The sequence below is a fragment of the Oncorhynchus mykiss genome, chromosome 9, assembly GCF_013265735.2.
Source record: "Oncorhynchus mykiss isolate Arlee chromosome 9, USDA_OmykA_1.1, whole genome shotgun sequence".
Lineage (NCBI taxonomy): Eukaryota > Metazoa > Chordata > Actinopteri > Salmoniformes > Salmonidae > Oncorhynchus > Oncorhynchus mykiss.
The window spans coordinates 46,705,429-46,719,354 of record NC_048573.1 but is presented as its reverse complement, the minus strand read 5'-3'; the positions used below and the strand labels follow the sequence as shown (position 1 = coordinate 46,719,354).

Genomic DNA, 13,926 nt, shown 5'->3' with positions numbered 1-13,926 from the left:
AGAGAAGTGGAGAAAATACCCAAATACAACTGCCAAGCTTGTAACGTCATATCCAAGAAGACGCAAGGCTGTAATTGTTGCCAAAGGTGCTTCAACAAAGTACTAAGTAAAGGGTCTGAATACTTATGTAAATGTGATATTTCCGTTGTTTTTATACATTTTCAAGCATGTCTAAAAACCTGTTTTTGCTTTGTCACTGAGGTATTGTGTGTAGATTGATGAGGGAAAACAAACATTTAATCCATTTTAGAATAAGGCTGTAACAATGTGGAAAAATTCAAGTGGTCTGAATACTTTCCGAATGCGCTGTATGTTAGGGCTCACCAAACCTGTTCCTGGAGAGCTACCCTCCTGTAGGTTGTTTTCGCTCCAACCACAGTTGTAACTAACCTGATTCAGCTTCTGGGTCTTTCTATAAACTAGGGTACCAGTGAGCATTTCTTGTAGTGAACATCTGTTTGGAGCTGTTAAAGTCAATAATAATTAGCCTTTTTTTTCACGTGAATACATTTAGGATATAAAAGGGGGGACATAGATACATTCAACATAATGAGTTGAATCACCCATGTTTAAACCCTTTCTCATGCTTGGAGTCTTCATAAAACACTACCTTTCTTTCCTTAGATTTATGATACTGCTGTTTGTCATATCATATACTAAGCATTTATCAATTTAATTTACACATTGAATTTGATCCTGTAAAATTCCTGAATATTGCTGTTGGGCTCTTGTATGGAGATCTCGGAAGTGCACTAACCTCGTAATGTCTCCCTATGTTACGGTGTGAAAACAGTTTATGGGCACACATATCCCAAATAATGTATGGATTGCAAAATCTAATGCTTCTAACAAAGACCAACTTTAACCAGATGAATCAAATAATGCATAATAGTTGTTTGATGCGCATTAGATGTCTAGCTATTTAGTTACATGGGTAAAGGATTTTCTGAATGACAGTCAAGAGCAGGTGTGATTCTGCACACGATTGAACAGCAACCAAAGTGCGGGAATTAATGTTGATCTGGAGAATTAACAAAACATTTGTGTCTGTTACGGTAGTCAAGATAATTAGCCTATGTCGTGGACAACATTGTCAAGATTCCTGAGGTAAGATTACGGTTCATGTAAATGTAGATTTTGTTTTCCAAATTAAAATGGAGCAATCGGAACATGAAAACAGCTTCTTTATTCATTTTTTAATTGAAATATTAAAGGCTTGTTTTTTGTTTTTCTGTATAAAACCCCAAAAACAACTTGATATTTAGATTTTCACGTGGGTGGGGTTAAATGTGGAATACATGTCATTGGTTAAGTGCACAGCCAACACTTTCTGTCCTTTCAAAGTAGGAGTTCACCCTTCTAACTCCATTCTACGAATCTATTCATTAATTGAGCTACAGTGCCAAAATAAGGTATGATTTCTTCATTTCTGCGTAAGATTTAGTGTGACTGCTGTTACAGTAAATGGTTAGCTGACTGGTATATCCTAGGTATCTAACTAACCATTGCTAATCTTGTTCAATGATGCCATGCAGCCAAAACAACAGTATCTATTGCTAGACTATAGATATTCCCATAGCTATAGTTAGTCAGTGGTTGCACATCTAACTAGCTGGAATTAAGCAAGGGTGTGAATAGTAGACATGTTAAATATATCCTTTCACTGTTTACAGCAGGTCTTCAGCTACTCAGAACTGTCTTATCAGCCTGATAGGGTGCGTCCAGCTTGCACCTGTGCAAATCCGTGTGTGTATAGAAATGGAATGAAAAATCCAACCAATGCCTCAAGTCGTGCAGTAGGTCCACCACATACCCGGAGGATTGTGGGGTCCTGTCCAGGATCAGCCCCTACCCCTAGACACTTGTGGAGATCTGAGAGGATTGGACAGGTGTCAGCAATACCGCTAAAATTCCACCAAGCCTTTTAGAGGGTACGGTGCAGCTCACCATGTTACCACCCATCAATCCCTCTCAGATCTCCACAAGTGTCTAGACTCTGGGCAGTAGGGGCTAGGGGTTGTTTCTGGGAAGGCCATGAGTATTATGGTAGTGCGATCAGTTAGTCTGGCACGGTATAACACTGTTAAAGGGGCAGTGCAGTTAAAAAGGTGATTTTCCAGTTTTTTTTTAATGATATTTCCACACACACACTGAGGTAGGGCCAGGTTGATATTAAGATCGCAATGTTTTTCCATGGCAGTAGTAAAATAAATAAATGTGACTCTGGAGTTTCCAACATTAGGGCTGTTTTCCTAAAGAAGTTAAATTCGCTAAGTGTTTTTGTTTCCTTGCCACGATACAAACGAGTATCGCAATACTGGTATCGTTCCGGCCCTACTATAAGGTCAAAATAACACTGAAATTGAGAAAATTATAATGTTCAGGTGGTATGGAATTTTTGGCCCACATGGTGTCACAACAATGTGATCTGGTTATAATAGACCAATGACTGTTCATCTGGGTAAGGGGATGGGTTCTAGACCATCCTATCAGCCAATCAGGGCTGTGTATGTAAATATCTTAAAATGTGTTTAATGCGCACATGATCAGACTGAGCATTTCAAGGGCCAAAGGAGTCTCAGGGAAATTACTCAAATATTTGTTTTGATAATTTATTTTCATTAAATAAAGTGACTTATTAGACATACAGTGATGATTTAAAAAATAACAGACTGCATGGCTGTCAAATACTTACTTCCTCTGTCCTTGGGAAAATGTAAATTGCATATCAAATCAAATTGTATTTGTCACATGCGCTGAATACAACAGGTGTACAGTGAAATGCTTATTTACAAGCCCTTAACTTCTTATGGCTGCAGGGGCAGTATTGAGTAGCTTGGATGAAAAGGTGCCCAGAGTAAACTGCCTGCTCCTCAGTCCTAGTTGCTAATATATATATATATATTGCTCATAAAAATAAAGGGAACACTAAAATAACACATCCTAGATCTGAATTAATGAAATATTCTTATTAAATAGTTTTTTCTTTACATAGTTGAATGTGCTGACAACAATCACACAAAAATTATCAATGGAAATCAAATTTATCAACCCATGGAGGTCTGGATTTGAAGTCACACTCAAAATTAAAGTGGAAAACCACACCACAGGCTGATCCAACTTTGATGTAATGTCCTTAAAGCAAGTCAAAATGAGGCTCAGTAGTGTGTATGACCTCCCTACAACACCTGGGCATGCTCCTGATGTCCTTAAAGCAAGTCAAAATGAGGCTCAGTAGTGTGTATGACCTCCCTACAACGCCTGGGCATGCTCCTGATGAGGTGGCGGATGGTCTCCTGAGGGATCTCCTCCCAGACCTGGACTAAAGCATCCGTCAACTCCTGGACAGTCTGTGGTGGTGGATGGAGCGAGACATGATGTCCCAGATGTGCTCAATTGGATTCAGGTCTGGGGAACGGGTGGGCCAGTCCATAGCATCAATGCCTTCCTCTTGCAGGAACTGATGACACACTCCAGCCACATGAGGTCCAGCATTGTCTTGCATTAGGAGGAATCCAGGGCCAACCGCACCAGCATATGGTCTCACAAGGGGTCTGAGGATCTCATCTCGGTACCTAATGGCAATCAGGCTACCTCTGGCGAGCACATGGAGGGCTGTGCGGCCCCCAAAGAAATGCCACCCCACACCATGACTGACCCACCGCCAAACCGGTCATGCTGGAGGATGTTGCAGGCAGCAGAACATTCTCCACGGCGTCACGTGCTCAGTGTGAACCTGCTTTCATCTGTGAAGAGCACAGGGCGCCAGTGGCGAATTTGCCAATCTTGGTGTTCTCTGGCAAATGCCAATGTCCTGCACGATGTTGGGCTGTAAGCACAACCCCCACCTGTGGACGTCAGGCTCTCTACCACCCTCATGGAGTCTGCTCAAACGGTCAGAAACAGACACATGCACATTTGTGGCCTGCTGGAGGTCATTTTGCAGGGCTCTGGCAGTGCTCCTCCTGCTCCTCCTTGCACAAAGGCGGAGGTAGCGATTCTGCTCCTGGGTTGTTGCCCTCCTACGGCCTCCTCCACGTCTCCTGATGTACTGGCCTGTCTCCTGGTAGCGCCTCCATGCTCTGGACACTACGCTGACAGACACAGCAAACCTTCTTGCCACAGCTCGCATTGATGTGCCATCCTGGATGAGCTGCACTACCTGAGCCACTTGTGTGGGTTGTAGACTCCGTCTCATGCTACCACTAGAGTGAAAGCACCGCCAGCATTCAAAAGTGACCAAAACATCAGCCAGGAAGCATAGGAACTGAGAAGTGGTCTGTGGTCACCACCTGCAGAACCACTCCTTTATTGGGGGTGTCTTGCTCATTGCCTATAATTTCCACCTGTTGTCTATTCCATTTGCATAACAGCATGTGAAATTTGTCAATCAGTGTTGCTTCCTAAGTGGACAGTTTGATTTCACAGAAGTGTGATTGACTTGGAGTTACATTGTGTTGTTTAAGTGTTCCCTTTATTTGTTTGAGCAGTATATATATATATATATATATATATATATGTATATTTGGATAGAAAACACTCTGAAGTTTCTAAAACTGTTTGAATGATGTCTGTGAGTATAACAGAACTCATAAGGCAGGCAAAAACCTGAGAAAAAAATCCAACCAGGAAGTGGAAAATTGAGGTTGGTCGATTTTCAACTCAGCCCCTATTGAAGTTAGTGGGATATTGGTAATCTTGCACTTCCCAAGTCTTCCACTAGATGTCAACGTCTTTAGAAACTTGTTTGAGGCTTCTACTGTGAAGTGGGGCCGAATGAGAGTGGATTAAGTCAGAGGTCTGCCAGCAGTCACACGCTGGTCACACGCATTTCACATGAGGTTCCTTTGCTTTTCTGAAGAGAGAGGAATTTTCTGGTTGGAATATTATTGAAGATTTATGTTAAAAACATCCTAAAGATTGATTCCATACATCGTTTGACAGGTTTCTACGGTCTGTAACGGAACTTTTTGGACATTGTCTGCAACTAGTGAACGCGCTTCGTGAGTTTTGATGTTTACCAAACGCGCTAACAAAAGTAGCTATTTGGACATAAATTATGGACATTATCGAATAAATCAAACATTTGTGGGCCTGGGATTCCTGGGAGTGCATTCTGATGAAGATCAAAGGTGGTACCGGTGGTACCGGTAAGTGAATATTTATAATGTTATTTCTGACTTCTGTTGACTCCAACATGGCGGATATGTATTTGTTCTCGGAGCGCTGTTCTCAGATTATAGCATGGTTTGCTTTTTCTGTAAAGCTTTTTTTTTTTTTAATCTGACACAGCGGTTGCATTAAGGAGAAGTATATCTCCATGTAGAACACTTGTATTTTCATCAACATTTATGAGTATTTCTGTAAATTGTTGTTGCGCTCTGCAAATTCACCCGATGTTTTTGGAACTACTGAACATAACGCGCCCAATGTATACTGAGATTTTTTGATATAAATATGAACTTTACCGAACAAAAACACACATGTATTGTGTAACATGAAGTCCCATGAGTGTCATCTGATGAAGATCAAAAGGTTAGTGATTAAGTTTCTCTATTTGTGCTTTTTGTGACTCCTCTCTTTGGCTGGAAAAATGGCTGTGTTTTTTGTGGCTTGGCTCTGACCTAACATAATTTGTGGTGCTTTCGCTGTAAAGCCAATGTGAAATCGGACACTTGAGGGATTAACAACAAGATTACCTTTAAAATGGTATAAAATACTTGTATGCTTGAGGAATTTTATTATGAGATCTGTTTTGAATTTGGCGCCCTGCACTTTCACTGGCTGTTGTCATATCGATCCCGTTAACGGGATTGCAGCCCTAAGAAGTTTTTTACCAACAATTCCGTGTTAAGAAAATATATATTTTTAAATGAGATAAGAATAACAAATGATTAAAGGATAGCAGTAAATAACAATAGCGGGGCTATATACAGGTGGTACCGGTACAGAGTCAATGTGCAGGGGCACCGGTGTTGAGGTAATATGTACGTGCTTTCCGTTCGTCCCATTTATTTTCCAGCGATTGAATGTTAGCTAGCAGGACGGAAGGCAAGGGCAGGTTAGCCACTCCTCACAAGGCACTGATCGCTCTCTGCGAAATCTGTTTCCTTCTCCTACGAATAACGGGGATCTGGGCCTGGTCGGGTTTCTGTATTATATCCCTCCCGTCCGACTCATTGAAAAACACTTCGTCCAGTTTGAGGTGAGCAATCGCAGTTCCGATGTCCAGAAGCTCTTTTCGGTCATAAGAGACGGTAGCAGCGACATTATGTACAAAACAAGTTACGAGCAATGCAAAAAATAGCGTTGTTGGTTAAGACGGTTAATAAGACGGCAGCCTTCCCTCCAGCGCAATCACATTTCATTGATTCGTCGCATCCGTTGTCAACCCATTGGATGAGATGGTCAGCAGTCCTTCCACGCTCACCTTCTTATCCAATGGTTTGAGACAGCCGAGGATAGAGGACCTGAGGAATCAAGGAAATGCAATTGAGATTCTCCCCTTGTTTCGCCCATTCCTCACCTCCCTCTCACAGCACATTGGGGGAGAGGAGTGAAGGTTCCTCCCCATAGGCTACAATGCACTTTCAAGGCGAGACAAGCAGTGGAGGAAACAAGGACAAAGGAAGCAATAATTTGACAGCTAGTTTTCAAACACACACACAATGCTTGAAGGGTTTACTGATTATAATGATTTCATTATTGTCAATGATTTGACAGAACCCATTGTATTAGTATATGATATTATATCAACTACTAAAACATAAAAATACTGTTTATCTTTTTAATTCTTCAGGAATGTTTAGCATGACTATAAATGATAGAGAAGTTGACTAAAGCACAAAAAGAGCTGGCAACTAGGCATGACAAAGAAACGTTCAGTGTCCATGTTTCTTGTGACATGTAGATGTTTTGTTGCTAGGTGAAGTTATGGTTTTGTGCCTACCTAGACATTTATTCCTGTAACTACCCGTGAAGCTGCAAGAAAATCGTATATCAAACCATTTACATTTTTACCCTGATGTCACATATTGGCCCCTATATTTCTAGAAAGACCCTTATCAACTCGGTAATTATTAGGGTTGGAGCGAAAACCTAGGAAAAGGGTTGGAGAGCCCTGCTGTATATTTTCTCATATTGCCTGTCAGACCCATGAATCTCACATTCACTCTGCTTACTACGGTATCTTGCTACTTTCTGAGCAATACAAAGGGGAAGGCTGGATTGAGGCTTTTACCTGTTCAGCTACCTAGCAATCCATTTATTAATACTTTTAAAAAATGGTGATTACCAAAAATAAGATGCATACATTTTTTTTGAAGACCTTGTATTTTGAAGACAAGTAGTGCTTACAAAGGTTCTCTCTTGAGTGAAAACATTGACAGTCCGGTTCAGATTGACAGATACAGTTGGTACGAAATTCACCCACGGCCGACCACAGTCCCCCCCCCCTCCCCCCATCCCCCTCAAGTGACACGTTATTCAAAAAAAAAAAAAAAGGTGAAGCTGGTCACATGCACAACGTCATCTTCCCTGTACGCATTCAACCACATTCTCAAAGGAGTCAGTTTGAAAAAACCCGCACACACAGGCATTGTTCTTCCCTCAGCTCCATCTTAACCGACGGGCAGATAGACGGAGTCCGAGTTCGAGGTTCTGCCTTTAGTCTTCTTCCTCCAGTCAGCTCCCACGTTGGAGACACAGCCTCCGGGATTCACTGTCACACCCCCAAACATCACCGTCTGTCCACCTCCCCTCGACGAAACCTAGGGGCGCGCTGGAGGAATTGAGGATACCCTGCAGACAAAGGAATGGGCTCTGGAAGAATGTCCTCCGGGCTCCGGCAGTTTCTAACCGCCACCGACGCAGCAACCGAAAATTCTAGGCTCAGCATTATTTCTTCACAGAAGAAACTCCCCTTCGTATTCACGGCCTGTGGAACCTACAAAAGGAGAGGGAGGTGAAAGAGTGAGTGGGGGGCTGATCGTGAGCACAGAAGGTGCCTTTGTAATCACTCCAGTTATGATTACAGCTATTCATCAATCTTGGGCTATTTTTAGCACAGCTTTGTGTGCCGGGTGAGTGGGGCCGCTGTCTCCCTAGGTCACTCACAAATTGATTAGAGGATCTTCGTTTACCGCACATGCTTAATTGGGGACAGACAGCATTTGTCATTTTTCTTTCCAATATCAGGCCCCCGGGAAGGTAAGCAAGGACTCCCCTCCTCCCCCTTTTAAGCATGCACATCGATCTTTAGCTCTGTGGATCTTTTCTGGGGAGCTAAAAATAGAGGCAGCCGCAGCAGAGAATAGAAGCAATCACACCCACTTACCTTGTGAGGTGCTTGCTCGAGGCGTGCACCTCCATCTCGGTGCTTTTGAATTCGTTCAACTCCTTTCGGATAGCCGCCTGTGGAGGAATACAACGAGCGTTAGACTAGAGAGCATCCTTTAAGCGGAGACGGACATCGCACATTAACCCACGAAAATTGTCACGTAGTTTGAGAGTAGTAAAAAAAAAATATGACAAGGTCTTAGCCATAACAGTGAGACATGCTGGCGCTATGGAGGTGGTAGCAAGGACAACAGTATGTTTTCACAGTTCCAGAACTCAATGCTTTTAGGCCTTTAATAAATAGGCCCTACATCACAACATGCTCTGATAAGGGTATGTGCCAGCCACTTTAAGTGGTGAATGTGAAATGGAAGAGATGCTGCAGAAGGGTTCCTTGTTTTTGACACCAATGACACGCACCTTATCGGCTGCAGAGAGCCTGGTCCAGGGCTTGTCTGCTCTTCGGTCGTAATCCTGAGCTTTGGCCACCTCTACATAGTCACTGAAACGGATGAGAATCTTTCGGTCCCGTAGCTCGTCAACTGTGGGCCGCTGATTGAGCTGAAATACACCATGGGAACAGAGAGGCATTGGTATGAATGAGTACAGTCATTTCACAGGCACATGTTTGGTTGAATAAGGACTACATTAGCTACCCATGTTTGACTTTTTCCTGTATTCATTTGTGATTTTGCATCAAAATGCTGCTCCCAGAAAAGTAACGATTTTGCCATACAAGGTCTTTTAGGACCAATGTACATATTTTTATGTTCTTATCCAGAGCAAAATAAATATTTATCTAGTGCACAGCATGAGATTAACACAAAATATACAAACAGAACAAGTACTAGTCAGAAGAAATAAATCTGATGTCAGCAGGTTGCATTACTGTAATAATACTAGAGTAATTAATTTGTATAATAATGGTGTAACATACCTTTCTGTTGAGCCGCTGTTTGATCTCCCTCCTCTCTTCTTGTTCTGTCTGGTCATTTCTCTCTAAACCAAGGAGAAGAAAATAATTAGTGATATGACAAAGACACTGATAAGAACACTTGAGAGGTTGGAAAACATTTCCCAATAATGATGTCACTTGTTTTCATCACTGTTTTCCCTCTAATCTACATATCACTGTTTGACCCTAAACCTTATCTACTGGTGAAAGAGTGTCCCACTGTGTTCCACTCTGTGACTGTAGAGACACAGGCTTCAGACATTACGAATGAAGTCTAATCCATGGGGATATATTTGAAAGTTTAAAACATAATTCCTTACAGGAGTGTGAATCTTGTTCCACTGAGGGTCAGATCCAGATCCTAATAAAATGGTCTCCTGAGAATGCCATCACCAACATTTTGGCCAACATCAAGTTGGGTTATGTATGTTGGAAGACGATGTGCGCTTATCTGTTCCGCCTCCTGAATTTTACATGAGTGAATGTATTTATCATAATACATTTATGTAGGCTTATTGTCTACCTTGGTAGATTTATTCAGAAATTGTGCATGAATTTCACATAGCTTAATGAAAATATATATATATAAAAATAGCAGATATTAAAATAATTTTACAACTCACGTTTTAGGATATTCCGACTCTCCAACTCTTCCACATTTGGTCTCTGGCTGAGTCTCCTGCGAAAAAACACCAGAACCACGTTCTGAACCATTTTCGATTCAAGCTTCGTCAACATCCAAGAAGTAACTTTTAAACCAAGTCCGCCGGATCAATTCTTCTCAATGTAGTTGTTCTATCGGGGAACTCCCTGTCTTTCCATCTCGCGTCTAGACCCCGACTATGATGCTTTGGTAGAGACACTCCCCACATCTGGAATACCCACAGACGTGCCAATTTTTGGTATTTTCCGTTATGCTACTGTTGAGCTCTGGCTGCCTTATACTATTGTCTCAAATCTTGAAATAGAGAGACTAGGAACAAACACTAGCTCTATCTACTGTCATCTGCTGTTGCCTGTGCAGCTGCTCGCTTCACTGTCATCCTTTGCAGTCTACGCGACACACACACGCAGCAACCTTTTTGAACTGGGTCGTGATGTGCTACTCAGACTGCCTCCTTTTTCCGACTGCATGCATAATTTGTTGTCAGGAGGAGGTGCATACGAGATTTCCGTTTAAGGTATCCCCCATCGCTATTCAGACAATTACATTTCTCATTATCACAAAGCTGCTTCTTTTTTACAATTTACCTACAGTAAAATAGGTTACAATTACCCTATCAAAATGTATTTCTGACATTGGTAGCTACACATCTATATCACAAACTGGTAATTAAACAATCAAATTATTTTATTTAATAATGATTGCATATTAATAAGATCATACAGGCTCATACAATAGAAAATAATGACTAATTCACGTTTGCGTATACCTCACTATCAACGCTTCAAACAATCCACATAAACCAAAATGGCTTTGGAGTCACCTGTGCAAGGGAACATTTCAAAGACTTTAATATCAATAATAGATAGGGGTCAGCTCCACACAGCATGGGTCAAACCCACCGCCCGAAAGATGAAGGTATCAAGACCCGCACAACCTCACAGCACGCCTTGCCCCAGATCACCTTCAAAAGTCCAACGCACTGAGTGAGGACCAAAGTCAGGTCACGCACCCTGAAGCCGCACGCGTTGACCTCGCCACGTGCTGCTCACTACCTCTGAAAAGATGAAGGTGCTGGAACCTTAACATTTATAAGCAAAGTATGCTAATGGTGAATGCTAATAATGCAATGCAAATATACTGAGTGTCATTTTCTTGAATACAAGCATGATTAAACGTATTTAATTGGATCATTACAAGATGATGAAATGTAGGTTATTAAATCTATATGCTAGATTATTGAGTTTGGGTTATGAGGTAGGCTGTCAGTTGTGCATTTATAGACCTACAGCATTAATACATTTATGAGAATCAATAGGTATATCAATAATTGAAATTACATTTAAACAGCAGGAAATCTTAGACTTGCGACTAGTAATAACTGCAGAATAATTCATTAATTTGATACAAGTTTCCCTTTGTCCGATTGATACATTTTCCAAGGAAAAATAATATTAGCTCATGTTATGTGTATTTTTTGAGATCATGCTCAGAATGAACAAGTTACAAAGTGCCTGTGTTTAATATCTAGGGCTACTATTTATTCAATAAATTGTATTGTAGCCTACATTCATTTATGTAAAGTTTTGTCACGGATCTTCCCACTTCATACCAAGCTTGTTTTGTCTAAGACATTTATTTTTGAACACGTCGGTCTACTTTCCAATCACCAAAAAAGGCACTTCACAACACAAGAGCCATCATCTATATCCCACATCTGCCAGTCCAGTGCGAGTGAATGAGAAAGGCATTCCAACAGATGTGGTGGCATAAAATTTTCAACAGATGAAATGGAGAATCACTCTCAAAGCCCCAATGGATGCTATATCACCATGATATTGACCTGGTCGATGGGTTGCTTAGCAACACGTTTCTCATGGAAATCTAATACAATGGATTCTTCCCAGGGAACCCTTACTACAGTACACCTCAGCAACCCACCAGTGGGTATTATGTTGCAATGTAGGCCTGCCTAATCATAGCTGTGTGTATGTGTAGATTAGAACATTTACTTTTCTTGGCAACAAATAATATCTTAACTTGGGGGATTTGGAAAGGTAAAGTCAAGAGACAGAGGGCTCATACAAATATTTATGTTTTGATGTTTCTTACCCTATAATTATATAGGCCTATATTGACTGAAGGACAGCTGTCTAAAATACAATACAGTTTAGATACTGTTTTTCTTGAACATAGAACATGAGATGAATACCCAGTATATGCTGCAGGTGTATAAGGTAGCCTACCCACTGTCCTACAATGACATAATTTGTGTCAGCACGAGTTTACAAACACTGTAGCCTGGATTCAATTGGGCATTTTTGACAGATGTTCGCTGAGGTCGCATGGTAAATGCTGCGCATGTTGGTTTAAGCCTAAATTACCTTTAACTAGTGCCTACTACACAGCTGCCAATGTTCCTTTTAAAAGGTTCCCATTAGATAAGCCACAGCCAAAATTGGCTATACCGTAGAAAATAAATAAAAGATTTTAAGATCAGATTGTAGTAATACGTGGGTTTATGACTAGTGATGACCCCTTTTAAAGGCATTTTTTCCCCCAAACACTCAGAGATCGCATTCGTTTACGCACTGAAGCGTAAGTTACCATTAAAAGGTCCGTAGTGAGCTGTCATGTAACCCGTTTGGATTGAATCCTTAGTAGTATAACATATAGCCTATAACACACTACTAGGATAAATATAAAGCCATGCTAGTCGTGCCCGGAAAGAAAAGGAAAGTCAACTTTGAGTAGGCAGTTAAAGCAGGCATTAGGTCTCTTTTATCCTTCAACCACAAATTGACAGCCAAACTGCAGTGAGCAGTCACAGTAACCCAGCTCTCCGCAGAACACATCTTTTGCTGGCCCGTAGTCTGGTCAAGCGTGTAACGCTCTCGCTTCTCTAACCATATAGGCCTGATTCCCCTGCAGCGGGGATCCCGGTTCTATCCCGGCATAAACGCTACTCATTTCTGCCCTATATTTTGTCTCCCTGCTTCTCTCCCATCCTGTCATAAAAATAGGAATGAGTTTGGAATTCCACTCTCCTTCAAAATAAAAAAAAACATCTGCATTCTGGCCTACTGTATATTGCACTTTCCCCACCATTTCTCCCCAACAACACACATTTTGCAGACAGAGACAGAGCGAGATGCACCGGGATGCATTATTCAATAGTATCTGAGCTAAGAATATCCCCGCCGTAGCAGCAGAAGTGGATGGCAGAGAGCACTATTGATAGACGGGTTATTTCACACTGTGATAACGGGCAGAATGTGTCATTATCCCAGTGATAAGCTAGGACAGCATCTTTTTTTCTGCTCCCACCACAACTGGCAGTTTCTCTTATCTGGAGAGACTAGGAAATGTTTTAAATTAAATCTAAGCTCGGAGCCGTTAGGGAGATCTAAGCCGGGAGTGATGGAGTGTTTTTGCCTTTCAGTAAGGGTACTCTGGGGAAATATGCTTTACTCCTCTGCTAAGCTTCCCTCTTCTCCGCCATCTTCAGGGCTAAATATAGTTGGGCTTTCCCTTCTCTAAAAAAGTGCAGTGTCACCAAAATATGGAGCATACACAGCAAACTGGCACATACAGTGCAGACCCCTGGACTTTTCTACATTTTGTTACGTTACAGCCTTATTCGAAAATGTATTGAATTGTTTTTTCCCATCAATCTATACACAATACCCCATAATGACATTTTTGAAAATGTATTAAACATTTTACATTTAAATATCATATTTACATAAGTATTCAGATCCTTTACTCAGTACTTTGTTGAAGCACCTTTGGCAATGATTACAGCCTCAAGTCTTCTTGGGTATGACGCTACAAGCTAGGCACACCTGCACTTGGGGAGTTTCTCCCATTCTTCTCTGTAGATCCTCTCCAGCTCTGTCAGGTTAGATGGGGAGGCTCGCTACACAGCTATTTGCAGGTCTCTCCAGAGATGTTCGATCTTGGTTTCATC

General features: G+C 41.5%; 1 protein-coding gene across 1 annotated transcript in view; it reads right to left on the bottom strand.

The window, feature by feature from the left end:
• Positions 1 to 7,313: 7,313 nt before the first annotated feature.
• The window catches only part of LOC110532228 (phosphatase and actin regulator 3), a 54,055-nt gene continuing 47,442 nt past the window's right edge, over positions 7,314 to 13,926 (bottom strand). The window contains exons 8-12 of the mRNA XM_021615940.2: positions 9,916 to 9,971; positions 9,275 to 9,336; positions 8,758 to 8,898; positions 8,336 to 8,412; positions 7,314 to 7,945 (exon numbers count right to left, since the gene is read on the bottom strand). Of these exons, the coding sequence (XP_021471615.1) occupies positions 7,930 to 7,945; positions 8,336 to 8,412; positions 8,758 to 8,898; positions 9,275 to 9,336; positions 9,916 to 9,971 (352 nt within the window). The 3' untranslated portion in view covers positions 7,314 to 7,929. The remainder of the gene's footprint in view (positions 7,946 to 8,335; positions 8,413 to 8,757; positions 8,899 to 9,274; positions 9,337 to 9,915; positions 9,972 to 13,926) is intronic.